This window comes from Panthera pardus, unplaced genomic scaffold (genome assembly GCF_024362965.1).
Source record: "Panthera pardus isolate Hobbes unplaced genomic scaffold, ASM2436296v1 HiC_scaffold_13, whole genome shotgun sequence".
Classification (NCBI taxonomy): domain Eukaryota; kingdom Metazoa; phylum Chordata; class Mammalia; order Carnivora; family Felidae; genus Panthera; species Panthera pardus.
In genome coordinates, this window is record NW_026526688.1 from 123,195,960 (window position 1) to 123,214,577 (window position 18,618).

At 37.5% G+C, this 18,618-nt stretch overlaps 1 protein-coding gene, 1 long non-coding RNA gene and 1 pseudogene across 2 annotated transcripts in view; 1 reads left to right on the forward strand and 2 right to left on the reverse strand.

Annotated features, from left to right (window-relative positions):
• The window catches only part of LOC109247091 (uncharacterized), a 30,009-nt gene extending 23,287 nt beyond the window's left edge, over nt 1-6,722 (reverse strand). The window contains exons 1-2 of the long non-coding RNA XR_002071571.2: nt 6,615-6,722; nt 6,316-6,421 (exon numbers count right to left, since the gene is read on the reverse strand). This is a non-coding gene — a long non-coding RNA (uncharacterized LOC109247091). The remainder of the gene's footprint in view (nt 1-6,315; nt 6,422-6,614) is intronic.
• A 102-nt stretch (nt 6,723-6,824) lies between these two features.
• STPG2 (sperm tail PG-rich repeat containing 2) overlaps nt 6,825-18,618 on the forward strand; it is a 614,851-nt gene continuing 603,057 nt past the window's right edge. Inside the window, exons 1-2 of the mRNA XM_053901392.1 lie at nt 6,825-7,287; nt 16,489-16,601. Of these exons, the coding sequence (XP_053757367.1) occupies nt 7,179-7,287; nt 16,489-16,601 (222 nt within the window). The 5' untranslated portion in view covers nt 6,825-7,178. The remainder of the gene's footprint in view (nt 7,288-16,488; nt 16,602-18,618) is intronic.
• LOC109246585 (dnaJ homolog subfamily A member 1-like) lies at nt 13,571-15,836 on the reverse strand (annotated as a pseudogene).

Below are 18,618 nucleotides of genomic sequence, written 5' to 3' on the forward strand. Positions count from 1 at the left end.
ATCAGCAAAACTAAAAGACAACTGATGGAATGGGAGAAGATATTTGCAAATGACATATCTGATAAAGGGTTAGTATCTAGAATCTATAAAGAACTTATCAAACTCAACACCCAAAAAGCAAATAATCCAGTGAAGAAATGGGCAAAAGACATGAATAGACACTTTTCCAAAGAAGACATCCAGATGGCTAACAGACACATGAAAAACTGCTCAACATCACTCATCATCAGGGAAATACAAATCAAACCCACAATGAGATACCACCTCACACCTGTCAGAATGGTTAACATTAACAACTCAGGCAACAACAGATGTTGGTGAGGATGAGGAGAAAGAGGATCTCTTTTGCACTGCTTGTAGGAATGCAAACTGGTGCAGCCACTCTAGAAAACAGTATGGAGGGTCTTCAAAAAATTAAAAATATGGGAATGCAAGCTGGTGCAGCCACTCTGGAAAACAGTGTGGAGGTTCCTCAAAAAACTAAAAATAGAACTACCCTACAACCCAGCAATTGCATTACTAGGTATTTATCCAAGGGATACAGGTGTGCTGTTTTGAAGGGACACATGCACCACAATGTTTATAGCGGTGCTATAGACAATAGCCAAAGTATGGAAAGAGCCCAAATTTCCATCGATGGATTAATGGATAAAGAAGATGTATATATATACAATGGAGTATTACTCAGCAATCAAAAAGAACGAAATCTTGCCATTTGCAACTACGTGGATGGAACTGGAGGGTATTATGCTAAGTGAACTTAGTCAGAGAAAGACAAATATCATATGACTTCACTCATATGAGGACTTTAAGACACAGAACAGATGAACATAAGGGAAAGGAGGCAAAAATAATATAAAAACAGGGAGGGGACAAAAACATGAGAGACTCATAAATATGGAGAACAAACTGAGGGTTACTGGAGGGGTTGTGGGAAGGGGGTGGGCTAAATGGGTAAGGGGCACTAAGGAATCTACTCCTGAAATCACTGTTGTACTTTATGCTAATTTGGATATAAATTAAAAAAAAAATTAAAAATAGAATTACCCTATGAACCAGCAATTACACTACTAGGTATTTATCTAAAGGATACAGGAGTGCTGATTTGAAGGAGCACATGCACCCCCATGTTTATAGCAGCACTATTGACAAAAGCCAAAGTATGGAAAGAGCCCAAATGTCCATCAACTGATGAATGGATAAAGAAGACGTGGTATATATATATATACATATACATATATATGTATATGTATATGTATATGTATATGTATATGTATACACACATACAATGAAATATTACTCGGCAATCAAAAAGAATAAAATATTGCCAATTGCAACAATGTGGATGGAACTACAGTGTATTATGCTAAACAAAGTAAGTCAGTCAGAGAAAGACAAATCATATTATGTCACTCATATGTGGAATTTAAGATACAAAACAGATGAACATAAGGCAAGGGAAAAATCATATAAAAACAGAGAGGGAGACAAACCATAAGAGACTCTTAAATACAGAGAAAAAACTGAGGGTTGCTGGGTAGGTGGAAGGGCTAAAGGGTGAGGGGCATTAAGGAGGACAGAAGTTGGGATGAGCACTGGGTGTTATATGTAAGTGATGAATCACTAAATTCTATTCCTGAAATTATTATTATATGTTAACTAACTTGGGTATAAATTTAAAAAAAAAAGAAAAAATGTGCTATCTAAATGTTGTAATTAAAAAGTGATGTTCTCTAGAGTTTACCATTCATAGTAAGAAATGAAGGAAGGGCATTTCCAGGCAGGGATAAAGTCCTGAATAGAAGCACAGAGATGAAAAGGGCAAGGTTTGTTGAATATGTAACTTGTATGAATGAGGGATACTGGAAGATAGAGAAATTGAAAGTAGACTGGCTTGTCTGAAACACCCAATGCCAAGCTTATGTCATAGCAATAGGAGAGTTTTGAGCATGAGAGTGACATTCTCAAAATTGTATTTAGGAAGATTAATCTAACTATATGTGTGGGATCAATTGCAACAGAGAGATTAGAAAAGGATTCCAGTTGAAATGTTAGAATACAACAAATAAGTAAGAGAGCCTATCAACAAAATAACAGTGAGAATTCAGTGAGGGGTGGATTTCAGAAAGATCACAGAGATGAAAACAGTACAACTGGCACTTGTTTGGATGTGGGAGCACAAAGAGAAGTAGTCTAAGAAGTAGTTTAAGGCTTATATATGGGAAGATACTGCTCTTCTGAACAGAAAAGAGATTAGGAGGATGATCTGGCATTCCAGAGAAAAAAATGAGTTAAGATTTGAGAATATTTGAAGTGATGGTGGATCACTTATATTTAAATGTTGAGCAGGCACCTGAAACGCATGAATCTCAAAGAGGATACATAGTTTGAGAATGGAGCATTACCAAGGGAAAAAGAAAAGGATGGAAGAGAAAGAAAGAGGAGAGAAAAACAAAAATTAGAGGAGACAGTAGGTGCTCTTATAATAAAGTATAATGAGAACCTGGAAGATAGGGTACCATGGACATCAAAGGAGGGGAAAGTTCCCCAAGAGGGTGATTGTGGAAAAAACTGAGGCGTTTCTCTTTACATTGACTCCTTTCTCCTGAGAAATACAACCTGGTACCCAGAAACAGGCTACATTTCCCTGTCTCTTTTATATCTACATGTGCCTGTTGACATAGTTTGGGCCAGTGAAATGTAAGCACATATTTTCTGCGTTTCTTCTAGGAGGTCTCCTTGAAAGGGAGGGATGTATACTTTTATTTTTTCTTCCTGCTGCGTATAATGGTTGGAACTCCAGCAAATGATTTTTAGACCATGAGCTCATGTCAGACTGGGAGGCACACATCAAGATATGGAACAGCATAATAGAGCATCCTGGTTCCCTGCCATGAAGAAGCCACTATATCACTCCTGAAAAACTACCTCTGGACTTTCCTTTTTCATATTAATAAATAAACATACAGCCAATCTCAAATAAGAATTGAGAAAAAAAAATTATTGCGTGTGATAGTAGAGCACAGTTGGGGACATTTCCCTCATAATGGCTATGAAAACAGGTCTAGAGTCAAACTGACTGGCTTTAAATCTAGCTCTGTTATCCATTAACTATGTGATATTGGGTGAAAAATGTAATGGTTGTCACCATATTAACAGATATTAATAGAACCTACCTCAAGAGTTATATGAGAAATTATTTAGATTGTTTATATAAGGTTCTTCACACAGTGCAAGCACATAGTAGGTGCTCAATAAATTTAAGTGAAAAAAATCAGGTGATCACTGATAACGTGCTGTAATTTTTAAACATATTTCATGAAATGTTGTAATTTCAGAATCATATTAAGTCTGCAGTTTAGGGGCACCTGGGTGGCTCAGCTGGTTGAGTGGCTGACTTTGGCTCAGGTCATGATCTCGATGTTCATGAATTCAGCCCCACATTGGACTCACTGCTGTCAGCCTGTCAAGGCAGAGCCCACTTCTGGATCCTCTGTCCCCCTCTTTCTCTGGCCCTCCCCTGCTTGTGCTCTCTCCCCCCGTGCCTCCCCCCAAAGTCTGTAGTTTAGAGAAACACATTTATATTAAACAAAATAATGAACATAAAATATACTTTGTAAGCTTCAGCTTATTATATAAATAAAAATTTTTACCATTTTAACCTGAACGCATACCATTTTACAGCGTGACCTCTCATAACACTGACAAATACATTCAGTTGTATAATACATGCTAAGTGATTTATTATCATCATTTGAATTTTATTTTTACAAAAAGCAAAACAATGAAAAACTAAGTCATAATGGGTTTAAGAAATCAGTTTCAACTCAGCTTGATAATATTTATAAGGTATTTAAGACTATTTAAGGCAGAATTCCCACACCTCATGCAATACTCCAGATGTGACCTGTTATCTACTTAATCCTCAAAATGTTATAAGGAAAAATTGGTGACTATGAAGTTCTTCATTGCAGTTAACATACTTGATAAAGAATCAACTTTATTTAATAAAGCTTCATCTTAAAGTTTATTCTAGTGGTGGCCAATGTGGAGGAATGAAAAGTCTCCAGATTTTGTAGTCAAGTAAATCTTAGTTCAAATATAGGTTCCATTTCTCATGAACACCATAGAAATAGTTGTATAGGGTAGTAAATTAGCATTAAAAGTATTTTTGCAGGAATTGAGAAATGCTGACCCAAATTCTTTATTTTGAACTTATATGCAATTATAATTCTGCGTTAATATATTTCTTTTTTTCTGTAGCATATTCATTCTAAACTGTTCAGGAAATATTTACCACAATGAGAGATAATGAAAAATATTTACTGTTCTCAATTAAAGATGATTTTCCTTTTTTTAAAAAGTTTAAAAAATATTTACTTATTCTTGAGAGAGAGAGAGAGAGAGCGCGCTCACGAGCAGGGGATGGATGGGCAGAGACAGAGGGAGAGAATCCCAAGGAGGCTCTGCCTGTCAGCACAGAGCCTGATGTGGTGTTTGAACTCACAAACTGTGAGATCTTGACCTGAGCCAAAATCAAGAGTTGGACGTTTAACCTACTTAGCCACCCAGGCTCTAAAAAGATCTTCCAGTTCTGAAATATGGTGTATCATTTTTGTTATTGAACCATAAGAGGGAAATAATGGCTGGGAAAGGTTGAGAGAACAGCCACAGTGATCAAGGAAATACAGGAAGGATTTTCACACTAAAAAGTTTTTAAAGAAAGACTATGTTAAGAGTGTAGATTCTGAGAGACTCCAAGTATTACAAAATTATAAAGAGTGTAGAGGTTGTACCTGCATTTAGATACAGAGGTGTGTTATTTTATAGGATCTGGCCACAAGACCCAGTAACATTAGAGTCGTGCCATTGATCAGCTATCCTTCTATGAGGTCCTTGAGGAACTAACGTATAGTGAGGAGGCAGGAAAGATAGAAAAACACTGTATTCTTAGCTGGTACAAAGGCCTTAAGGTCACAAACTCTCCTTTAGAGATCTGTGAATGAGCTAGGATAGATTCTATGAAGAACTCCTTTTGTCTAAATTAGGTTAGACTCAACTGGCCAAAAATCAAATTAGACAGAAAGCAGATAAACCCTGCTTTATCACTTCCATTCCCAATCTCAAACCCAAATCAGTCCAAGGAAAGAGTAAGCTAGGTGATGGTAGACATGAACAGCCAGAAAGAGGTTGCCAGTCTGCACCATGTCTATGCAAAGACGGCCTAAAATTGAATTTTCTTTCTGGGTTTAGATTCTTGTTTGGGTCAAGGGAAAATGATGTCCTTAAGGAATATCCACCAATAGAAGGCTAATGTAAAAGCACTATTGGATTATCCTCCAAAGCATATAGGTTTTTCTCGTTTTACCTCTGTGACTTTTTTCTTCATACTATATCATAAAATCTAACAGTAAGTGTATTCTAGATCTCAGTGGGTATCTGTGGAACCTTGGGAAAATAAGGTTTAAATAACTTTAAAAAAACTATGAGGGAGTCTGTAAGCATGCAAGGAGAAAAATGAAGTCAGTGAGAAAGGATCACTGATCAGTATCTAGCTTCTTAGTAGAGAGAGGTGGTTTCCAAAGACCTGCAATATTTTCTTTTTCTGATTTTATACATCTCATCACCTCATATTATGGCTAATACACATCCCTACTCCATTCCATACAGAATCCCAGAGGCTGAACTTTCCTGCATCTTTGTATCCCCAGAGTCCAGCAGAGTACTGAACCTATAGTACATGCCAGTATGTGTTTTTTTTTAAGTAAATAAATAATTATTCAGCTAGCTGAGTAGGGGGAAAAAAAAAGAGGTATTACAGATACATCCTTGGGAAGCATCTATCCTTTTATGGAGAGCATTCTGATCTTTCCGGAACAACTGTCATACTAAATGACCCACTGAATTGAACATCAGATCGTGCTCTACAGAATCTAAATACTGTAAAAATTTGTAGTAGGTACAAATTAAAGTTCTGTGTCTCATTTGGGGGCAAGGCGTAGTCAAGGCAGGACTTATTTCAACCTTTAAGGGTGATTAGAATCTGGAAAGGATTCTTGCTGGGAAAAACGAAAAACAAAAAGCAAAAAACAAACCAAAAAACTCCCAAACCCAGCCTGAGACACCTTATAAGGTGGATTCTGACATAGATTTCTTAACACATCTGCAGAAGCCAGGTTCTTTCTGCCTAAGCTTAAGCTACTCATTGGTTCAGAGAGGGTGGACTGTTTTCTCAAGCCTTTGCTTTACAAATAAGAGTAAGGAGTCAACGTTGCCCTTGCCTGGCATGTGACAACAAAAGCAGCTTTCAGTTACCTGAACTTTGCATTGCTTCGGTTGGTGAGCTTTTCGTTTCCTCCCTGGGTTCCAACCGTTTCTTTTCACCACCACTTCCTGAGTATCTCTTCATTGTTTGGATTATCTGTGTGGTAAACTCAGAGGTGTTTTCCCTCTGCGGGTGCGAATGTATTTGGAATGGGAGTGGGGGCTGAGCGTGCAGAACCCAGGCTCTGCTTCGAGAGAATGGTTTTTTCTTTCATAGTTTTTGGTAGTCTTTTCCCAGACGCCCTAACTGGTTTATAGCGGAAAGGGATCATGGTCAAGTGAGCTCTAACCTAGTCTAACGTGTTTTCCAGAGTTTTCCCGACAAGCCCAGAACCTGAAACACTTGGCGCCTCAAAAGGAGATCCAAGGTTCGCCCAGCCCTCCGGCTGAGTAGGCGGTGAGCTCCGACGGGAAGGATTGTGGGAGGAGGGGCTCGCGTCTCAGTACGCATGCTTGGAGAGTTCGGCCGCGGAGTTGGAGGAGCACTTCAACCTCTCTCTCTCCCAAAGACTTCCGGGGCGGAGAGAAGGCCGGAAGCACACCGAGTGGCGCGTACTTAATCTCCTTTCTTGGCGGAGCGCTTCACCTCTCGCCTGGTGAACTGATAAATGTTTGTGTGAGATAGCTTATCTCTGGTCGCACTCCACGGGGCTAGAATTTGGCCTGGGGGAAATCTGACCCCAATGAGCAGGTGGGAGATAGCTCCCTACGGCAGCTCGTCCATTTACTCAAGCTCTACTGTTCCCTCTACAGACTGTCGTAACCTTCCTTTTACTGCACACCTTCTCTAGTCGCCTTGTTTTTATCCCTTTTCAGAGGCAGTTCCTCCCGCCCCGCCCCTCCCTCCTGCAATTATGTATGATCGGGCTCCCCGCTTGCTCAGATTGTCTGAAGGTGGCAGCACTGAGGAGCATGTGGGTCCTGGGTCCTACCAGATACCTTTCCTGAAGCGGCAGGCAACAGGTAAGAGGTAGGGAAAGGCAAGCATTCTGTGACAGGCACCTCACTTTCGGCCTGCCCTGCTTCTGTGTGCCTGTTAAACATAATGGTATCACTTCATAAGTATAACGAAACATGAACTAGGCAGAGAAAATACTCTCCTTGTTTTATAGGCGGTGACTGGTAAAATCATTTGTCTTATTTCACAAAGTCAGTAATCGTATGGCTAGGACATATGATGGTACAATGGTTGTCTCCATCAAACTTTAAATTGTACACGTTAGATCTGGGATTTTGATTTCCTGACTCTTGATGACTATGTGAGTCTCTAAATTCTGTGTTTCTTACTGCCTACTGTTTCTTTTCCTTGTAGTCCTGTCTGCCTGACACACATTTGCTACCATTAACCAGAGATACTTTATTTACTAAGATTTAACTTTTATATTTCTATTTAGCAATATGATTTAAAGTCACCTTTACACCCATCGTGGGGCTGGAACTCAGGACCCTGAGATCAAGAGTTGCATGCTCTTCCAACTGAGCCAGCCAGGAGCCCCCATAACAAATACTTCTAATTTGCTTTCTGCTTTTTTCTAATCTGATGATTTTGTGGAGTTTACTACCATTCAAGCTGTAGTTTTTCCCTTGTTAATCTGCATTTTCTCTGTTGTTGCACTATATATTTTTAAACGAATCCATTACTCTATATGACCGATCAGATTAGGATATTAGGTTGATTTAGGTTTCTTTGGGTGGAGTGCAGGTTTCTCATTTGTCCTTGGTTTAATTTTGAATTTTACTACTTTTCAGCATCTGATGTTGTATTAGTCTTCTTGGAGCCTATGTCTGTATTTAATACAGTGGAGTTCTAAGCATTAACTCCCTAGCAATATATTAGCTACCAACCACCACCCAAAACACTTATACCTGTGATGCTTTTCAATCCTTATTTTGACACTGTCTTTAAACAGTGCCTGATTCATGGTTAGGACCTAATAAACATTTGTTACACACGGAATCAGGGAATCATTCCCCTCCCCCCCCCCCCCCCTTGGCAACCAATCCTCCATTGCCCTCTTTAAAGGTTTTTATTTTTCTCAATGCTTTTAAATGTTTATATGGTGTATTTTCCATCCTTTGCTGGTTGCTTTTCTCATGTATACTTTCTCATTCAGATCCATAGCTTGAACTATCCATATTCTGATTCTGAAGACTTCCAGAAGAAAGTCTTTAGAGATATAGGTGATTTATATCTCTAAGATGAACGTTCTGATCTCAGGGCTTTCTTACTGCTGTTAATTTTTTGGACATCTTTATATGGGTGGTCTGTGACATCTGAAGCTCCACATATCTGAGTTCATCATTTTCCCCATCTTTCTAGCGTCTTTGAAAAATTACCTGTCAATCAGTCATAAACTTTAAACTTTGAAATTATTCTAGACTTCTTCTCTGACTGATCATACCCATTGCTCATTAAGGTCTATTGATTCTGTCTTCTTATTGTCTCTCAAGTTAGTCTCCTTTCTTCATTTGACTGCCCTTGACTTTGTTCAGGCCTCATTATTTCTATTTTGAATTAAACCAATAAAATATTGCTGTTTTTTGCTTTATTTCAGTCTCCAACTTTTCTCTTATGGCTAAAGTGATCTTTCTAAGATATAATTATGTTATTTGATAAAAAAAAAGTTCTTTTAACACTAAGGTTAAAATCTGATGTACTTAACGTAGTGCATAAGATTCTTCATGGTCTCATCCCTGACCTGGCCTCCCACATTATCTCTCCAGGCACCCACACCCAACACTTGACCTGTATACATATCAGCAGGTCCAACTTTGCATTTTCTATAAATTCACGCTTACTCAGCTGCATGCTTTTGCAGCTGCTGATACCTTTGCCCACTATGCTGTTTCTTCCTTTTTCATTTGACTGAGTCCTGCTTTTTCTTTCAGACTCAGGTGAAATGAAATTGTTCTCTGATTACGATTTCCAGGGCATTCTTTGACTCCTTAATGTCTCCTTCATAGCACTTTGATACTGTATCTTAATTATCTGTTAACTTATGTGGCTGCCACACTAAAATGTGAGCTTCTTGGGGGGCAGTAACCATGATCTTTACTGGTACCTCTCAGTTTTTAGCTCAATAGCATATCACATAAAGGCTTAATTAAAAAAAATAAACAATAATTCTTGGAATAAAGTTAGAAAAATGGTCTAATGAGCTACACATAGGAGAGTTAAAAACTCATTACATGACTTGTGTGAATTCTGCTTAGCAGTAAGTGTGGTGTTGCAACAAGGGTCTTCCTTTACTGTTTTGTAGAATTGTGCCTTTCTGACTTGTAAAATAAACTAAGAAATTCTATGCTTGGCAACTCCGAGCAGCTGCATCCTATTGAGCCCTGTTTTAGCAATACTCAGTGACCACATGCTGATAATCAATAGAAGGTACAGATATCATTTCTGTACTGGATAATTTCAAAGTAGCTATTATAGGGGCATCTGGGTGACTCAGTTGGTTAAGCATCTGACTCTTGATTTTGGCTCAGGTCATGATCTCACAGATGGGATTGAGCCCTGGGTTGGGCTCTGCACTGACAGCGTGGAGCCTGTTTGGGATTCTCTCTCTTTCTCTCTCTCTCTCTCTCTCTCTCTCCCTCTCCCTCTCCCTCTCCCTCTCCCTCTCCCTCTCCCTCTCCCTCTCCCTCTCCCTCTCCCTCTCCCTCTCCCTCCCCCCCTTAAAATAAATAAGTAAATGTTAAAAAAAAAAAGGAGCTATTACCCCTTTCCAAGGTTTATTCTGCCTTACCTCTCTGGGGTAATGCACTGGACTATGCAGAAATATACACAGTTATTTCAATTAAGGGTCATGTAGATTTTATAGAATATTATGTAGGAAGATTAGATGTTGGGACTTTATATAACTTGTTACCTTGAATCATAGAAGAGTGGAAGATCTTAGAGTCTTAGATCTTCAAAAGAAAGATGCAAATACTCTTTATTCCTAACCTTTCTTTCTTCTCTTTAACCCTTCCTCTTACCATAGCCTGCTTGGTCAACGCTCTTGTGTATTATCTTCACATTTTCCTCAGGAAATTCTTTTCACCCCAATCTGCAAACTTCATTGCCCCAGCTTTTGGCTATTGAATCAGAAAGACTCTTTCAACCTAGGCTTTACAGCCTAAAAGGGACAGGACTGAGTTGCTCTGATTTCATGAATAGGAGAGATAATGGATATTCCAATTCCAGATTAGTGAGAGCTATTCCTGATTTTCTCTCATTTCTCTAAGTAGGAAGCATATTTTGTCTCATCAAAGCAAATTTTCCTTAGAGACAACCACCCTAGTAAAATATGATAAAAACATAGTTCTTTTAGTAATGTGACTGCTCCTGGCATTATTGTGTTAAGGAGGATTTAACTGCTTTTTGAACCTGATTAATATAATAAGGGCACCATACATTAGCTGTGTATTAATTATCTATATTGGTTCTATATCAGTTATCTAAGCTGGGTAACACTGGCTCCCAGATTTCTTCTTTGATGGAGGAGTGGTTAGCTTTACTTGCCACAGAAGCATGAGCTGTTTATGGTTTTGTACTTACAACTATGTGCTTATGTCACCAATAATGAGTTATTAGCCAATTAGAATTTAGGGAGACCACCTCAGGAAATGCAATCTGTATTTAAGTTTAAATAAACAATAGGTATACGTTTACTGGATATGTTGATGTTCCTGAAGATGAGTATGTTTCAAAGATCTAGTTATTGCTTGCTTGCTTATTAATTTATTCATTTATTTATTATTTTAGAGAGAGAGAGAGAGAGAGAGCATAAGGAGAGGGATAGAGGGATGGATGGAGGGAGGGAGGGAGGGAGAGAGAGAGAGAGAGAGAGAGAGAAACAGAATTTTAAGCAGGCTGCATGCTCAGCATGGAACCCAAAGCTGGGCTTGATCCCACGACCCTGGGATCATAACCTGAGCTGAAATTGAGTCAGGAGTTACTGCTTTTGTGTGAAGAATGACCTTTTGGTTTTGTGGCTGTAGCTGTGGCTATAGAATTTGTCCTTTAATCACATGCTGCCCACCTTATTTCTCAGAACGTACTGACTTTTATTGCTTCATGCCAGTTTGATTTATATTCTGCTGTTGGTGCCTCAAACTCCGTATTTCCCAAACTGAACTTATTTCTTTCTTCTCAAATCTTTCCTTCTTCTATATTCCTAATTTCTTCTTTGTACCTGACAGTTTATCATTCATAATTGGCACTTCATATGCCAATCTATCCATGTCACAAATCAAACCTGTTATCTCACACTCCATCAGCCCTAATTCCCCAGAATCTTCTATATTTTTATATCTTAATTATTGACAACACTCTTTGTAGTGTAATTATTTATTTGTCTGGCTTTCCTACTTCTTGAGGCCAGGGATTTAATTTATTTGTTATTGTACCCTCACTGCCTCTCCCTGCACACAATAAAGTGTTCACTGTTGAATGAATAATGGTGTAGTTTAGAATATCACCTATTGAATTCTATATTTATTGATTAATATGCAGGGTGCTATGATAGGGAGACTAGCCGTCCTGATTTATATGGGAATGTCCTGGTTTTAGCACTAAAAGTCCTGTCTTATAAACGTTAAACATTAGGTATATGTAAACATTAGGTATATAGTTATGAATAAAACAGAAAAGTCCTTTCTTTCATGGAGCTAATTAGTATAAACATTTTAATTTTCTTGTGGTTTTACTTGAGCTCAATATTTCATACAAACTTTTAGCCTATTGATTAAAGATTCTGTATAATTAATTGTGGAAAACTTCCATGAAGATTTTATGAGTACTGGCTTTCTTCAATATGTGGGGCTATTGTGTGTTTTTTCCCATTTTTATATGAATTTCAATATTTTGCAATTAATTTCACACTTGTTTAGGTAGATTCAGTTAGAATCTCTGCCATGGTGTTAGGACAGCTGCCTCAGAACTAGTCTGAACTTAGCTTTTGTTTTCATACCTATCTCACATTACCTCATGTTTGCATGGAGCTAAATTAAAAAAAAAACAACAACTTGTGAGATTAAATACTTATGCAGAAAATTGCATAAAAAGTATGGCACAAAAAGTGAATACTCAAGAAACATAACATTGCCAAACTTCCCTTTCAATGATATCTCTTTTCCTCTCCCCTACAGGTAAGCACTATTCTGATTTTTATGGCAATCACTTCCTTGCTTTTCTTACAGATTATTAAATCCTGTTGATGAAATGACCCCTTTGTCAGAAAGCAACGTCTCTCTGTAGTTTTCCTTGTTCTAAAATCTGCTCTGTCTGATGTTAATATAGTCCCTCCAGCTTCCTTTGATTCATGGATGTATGGTATATATTTTCCATTTTATTTTTAACTTCTTTATGTTTTTATGTTTTATGTTTTATGACTTCTTTATGTCTTTATGTTTTATGAGGGTTTTCTGTAGACAGCATGGAGTTAGGTCTTGCTTTTTTATCCAGCTGGCAATCTCTGCCTTTTAAATTGGGGTGTTTAGAACTTTTCTATTTAATTTAATTGTCAACATTGTTGTGTTTATATTTATTCTCTTGGTATTTGTTTTCTATTTATCTCATCTGCTCTTTGTTTCTCTTTTCTTTTTTCCCTACCTTCGTTGAATGAGTTTATTTTTTTTTAAATAATTTTGTTTTTATCTCCACTATTGCTTTACTAGCTACACTTCTTCTTTTTAAACATTTATTTTTGAGAGAGAGAGAGAGAGAGAGAGCACAAGCAGAGGAGGGACAGAGAGAGAGCGAGACACAGAATCCAAAGCAGGCTCCAGGCATTGAGGTGTCAGCACAGAGCCTGACACGGGGCTCGAACCCATGAAACTGAGATTATGACCTAAGCCAAAGTCGGATACTTAACCGACTGAGTCACCCAGGTGCCCCTACAAGCTACACTTCTTTATTTTGTGGCGGTTGCTCTGAGGCTTAAATATATATCTCTAACCTATCACAGTCTACCTTCAAATAATATTGTACCACTTCACATATAGTATGTGAATCTTATAACAGTGTGCTTCCATTTCTCCCATCTCATCTTTTGTACCATTGTGGCCATATATTTTACTTCTATATATATGCTATGTCACAGTAACTTAAATTATTTTTGCTTTATTTATTTATTTTTTAATTTTTTCAGAGCTTTTATATTTTTTATTCTTCATTTAACGTTTAAAACACTACTATAGCTGAATATTAAAACAAAAACAATAGCAAGTAGTGAGCTATGATTATAGTCCTTCACTCGTTCACTACTGCATATAAAATGCCAGCAGTGTTATTCACTGGCCCCATTAAGAGGTCTGACACTGAACAGCTCCCCTAGGGTGATGTTCATCATCCTCATATGTTTCTCCATTGTAATGGCACCATCTTTCCTGATTTGGATCAAAGTCCACCAGTTCTACCTGGTCCATTTCATCAGTCTCTTCTACTTCCTTCTTCTCAGGTAGGAGTTTTTCCATCAAAGAGAGCTTATCAGGAGAGAGAAAGCCATTCTCAGGAAAGTTTACCTTAAATTTGATGATTAAGCGACGCTTTTCATATGGTCTATGATAAATTGGCATGCCTTCATTCAGCACACACTTGATATCTCCATGCTTGACAATCTGACCTGGATGAGAGGTAATGACAATGGTTCTGTTGTCAAGTGTAGATATTGGCTTTTGAAAGCCGCACAGTGCTTCAACCAGCTGTATGTGCATACACATGAAAAGATCCTCTCCTCGCCTAGTAAAAACAGCATGGTCCTTCTGATCTAAAACAATGATAATATCTCCTGGTTCCAGTCCAGGTTCTTGGTCTCCTTCATCATGGAATGTTATCTTCTGGCCATCTTTCATGCCTTTGTCAATATGAACTTCTAGAATCTTCTTTTCTCAAACTATCTTCCTTCCATTGCAGCTTTTACATCTGTCTTTAGGACTGATCCGTTCCCAATGGCCCTGGCACTCCATGCACACAGACTGAATTTGCTGAACCATTCCAGGTCCTATCTGATGAATTCTTATTTGCATTCCAGTACCTGGGCAATTGGGACAACATTCTACCGCTCCTTTCTTACCACCTTGGCTTTCACATTTGTTGCAAATCACATTCTTTTGCAGAGCTAGTTTTCTTGTTGCACCATTATATAAATCTTCTAAGGTTACATAAGAGAGCTGATGCACAACATTTTTACCTCTCCTTTCTCTCTGCATCCTTCCTCCTCCTCCAAAAAACATATCAAAGATGTCCATGGGGGAGCCAAAACCACCGCCTGCTCCACCTTCTTTAGTTGTCTGTTCTCCTCCTTTGTCATATAATTCCCTTCTCTTTGCATCAGAGTGCACTTCATAAGCTTGAGAAATCTGTTTAAACTTCTCTCTTTCATTTGGCTTCTTGTCAGGGTTGTACTTCAAAGCCAATTTCCTGTAAGCCTTTTTCGATTCTTCCTGGGTGGCATTGAGTTTGACCCCCAAAACATCATAGTAAGTAGTTTCTTTTACCTTTTTCTACATCCGGTGAGGGGGCTGAGGCTGGTGTGGGGGAGCGGGAAGGAACGTGTTGCTGGGCGCAGCTGGGCAGCCGCCGCTTCTCCGCTTTTCAGTGAGCGTTCTGGAAAGTTCCAAATTATTTTTGCTTTAAATGGTTATTTTTAGGGGCACCTTGGTGGCTCGATGGGTTGAGCATCTGACTTTGGCTTAGGTCATGATCTCACATTCTTGGGTTTGAGCCCCCCCATCAGGGTCTGTGCTGACAGCTGGGATTCTGTGTCTCCCTTTCTCTCTGCCCCTCCTCCGCTCACGTTCTCTCTCCAAAAATAAAATAAAACATTAAATTTTTTATTTTTAAAGAGATTAAGAATTGAGAAGAAATGTTGAGAAGAAAATTTGTTGTTAATCCTATGAATGTACTTTTCATTTCAGAAGTTTGATATGGGTCTTGTTATATCTTCTCTATCATGTTCATCTTTCTTCTATCTTGTTGAACATATGAAGAATATTTATAATAGATACTTTAATGTTCTTGTGTGTTAATTCCATCTTCTCACGTATAGATCTGTTTCTTTTCAGTGATTTTCCTCCTGTTTATGGGACGTGTTTTTCTGCCTTTTGGAAGAACATTTTCTGGTGTGTGCACTGTTCATGTTTTTATAATCTGTGGCTTGGTTTGTGTGTGCTTATGTGTGTGTTTTGAAGGAAATTTGTATCTTGTTCTCTTTCATGGTTTGCTGCTTTTCTTTAGTGATATAACAAATAATTCTTGATTTCAGTTGCATTTTAATAAATGTGGGCTTTAAAATAAACACATTATTTCTTGTTTTAAAAATATTTTTCCTTAATCAAGATTAACAAGATTTTAAACTACACTAATTAATACCATGTATTCTCACAGTATTGTACATCTTCCTTTAGTGTTTAAGATTCACACAAATGAGTCCTCACTTTCATTCTTTTATTACCTGTTGAAGATAGTTGCTCTATTCTCTTCCATCACTTCTTTAATGTGTGTTGCTTACACTATACTCATTTTCCATTTCTTAAAATTTTTTTATAAATCTTTCAGCAGACTACGTGTGTCTACTAAATTTATTAAGTTTGTCTAATTTTATGATTACTTGTTCCAATGAAATTTGTATCTTAGATTTGTAAATCTTTATTTGAGGTCAGGTAATCAAGAAATATTTACCAAGTACCAACTATGTACCAAAGTAAAGAGACATTATTAATTACTTGCTGTAAACTCACTTTAAATTATTTCGATCTAAGCTGTCTCTGCAACTTTATATATGCTATTTTCTACAAATAGTAGGTGCTATTCCAGAATATGAAACACTGGTCTTCTGTGGATAAAAACATTTTATTAGCTAAGCATAACTGACATTTTCATCTCAACCAGATGTACCTAAAAGAAAAAGGACTTTTGTTTTTTATTTCTTTAAGTATTTTTTTCTGTTGTTTAGGAATTCCAGTTCTGTAGGTTCTTTTATTTAATATATATTAATAAACACTCTGCTGTTACACCAGATTTTTTAAAAAATGCAACAACTTCTGAGGGCACCCATTGGTTCTGAAAATGTAGTCTCAACAACTGAAGTTACTAAATGATTTTATATATTTTGGATGCTTTTTCTGTGAAGTCACTGGGACCCTATCTTATCTGCCAGTGATATGATTTTACTTTTATAGGTGGCTATGCACCATTCCTTTCTTTGGCTGCCAGAGACAGTACTTTTACTTTTGCTTCTAACACTGAGAAAGCTGTTCCAGGTCCAGGACACTATAATGTTTCAGAAGCACAGGTAAATTTGTAATAGTTATAATTGTCTGAGTTAATAAGAATCATGCTTTCTTCCTCTAATAGACTAATATGTCATTTATCATATTTTATTTTTCCTTCATATCATCTTCTTTCTCCTTTTAATCTATATTTTGTTATTAGAATAAGAGAAAATAAATGTGTTTAATATTGATTGCCTGGTTGGGTGTTCTCCATTATTCTATATATTCTATAAGACATAAAACATTGTTACATGCTTCATGGTTCTTGAGACTCTTCAATGGGAGAATAAGACTATTGAATGAATTATGGTATGTGAAAGTTGTGTAAATGATCAAGATCTGTAGAAGGAGGGTGGCAGTAGAGTGAAAGAATTAGTTTTTGTGTCATACTCTTAAGCTATAGTATTGCCATTGTCTCATCTTGCACCTATACAGTCTCAAGAGTCTATGACCAGAATATTTTTGATGATCCATTCATGTTCAGAAGCCATGGATGTAACTCCAATATCTTCATAATCATGAATATCATCTTTTACCCTTTTCACATACATTTTGCATTCATACATAATGACTCCTTGTTGAGCCCAGCAGATCTTTATCTCCTCTGTTGGAGGCCCAGGTGCAGTCATTGATGCCTTAATTGTTGAATTAGACTTCCTAAATTAATAATAGCAACTATTCTATCAGGATTTTTTTGTTGGAAGCAATAAAATAGATTTCTAAGACAGATACTGGATTTACAATAATATGTATAGGAAGAGTATTTGGGTGGCTTATGGACCTGAAGGATGAATTGAACAGTGAGGTCTGAAGGAGGGACAGGACTAAGACGATTCCAGGTATGTCAGAAGTAAGAACTGCAATAGGGAACTGCCATTAGATAACTTAATTCTAGAACTCCGTCTGTTTTTTATGTGTGACTCCACTCAGTGTTAAAATTCCCAGTAGGGAGAACCTGATTGGTCCAATGGTTCCTGGGATAGAGGATCCTGTGTTTGGAACCTCCTTTAAAACCACAAAGTATAGGGAAGATTTCTATCTGCTGGACAGATAGAAAACAATAGATTTACATTACATTTTACCCCTTGACCGTCCAGTTCTCTTCGTTCTAATGTGCACCACACATACACACAATTCTTTCCATACATATAATTTTAAAAATGAAATTATTTTATGTATAATTTTCAAGTATAACTTCTCTGAAGGAGCCAAACTAGTGTCTAGCTATTGCATTCAGAGATGGTATTACAGTGTGACTATCGAATGGATCTCTATATTAAGGCCATTTTTACTCTTGTTTTTTCATATTCCTTTTCCATTATTCTGCAACTTATAGATTAAATGGTAAGTAAATATAACATGAGATACTATAAAGAAGTGGTTAGTAGTGTGAACTCTGGAATTAGACTGCCTACATTTGTTTTTCATTTTGTTTTTTCTAAAAAAAAATTAATGTTTATTCATTTTAGAGAGAAAGAAACAGAGAGACAGAGCACGATAGGGGGAAGGGCAGATAGAGAGGGAGACACAGAATCTGAAGCAGGCTCCGGGCTCTCAGCTGTCAGCACAGAGCTGCTGCAGGGCTCGAACTGACAAACCACGAGATCATGACCTGAGCTGATGTGAGACGCTTAACCAATAAGCCGCCCAGGTGCCCCTAGACTACCTATGTTTGAAATCTGTCTCTGCCACTTACTAACTGTAAGACTTAATCTTCACTACTTAATCTCTGGGCTTTAGTGTCCTCATCTGTTTAACAGAGATACTAAATTTGTAGGATTTTTCTAAGAATTAAATGTTAGTAAGCATTTAAAAATAGTGCTTGATTATAGGTAGCATTCAATAAATTTTATCCATTATTAGTGCTGCCATTTTACAACAGAAGAGGGAAAGAGAGAGGGGGAAAATGAAAACAAAGTGATGTGGGAAGCAAGGAAATGCAGATGGGATCTGTTAGTTTCTGTAACTGATCATGAAGCTGTAGGTGGCTTAAGATTTTTCCATTACTCATTCTGTGTTCCCTGTCTCTTTAACAGG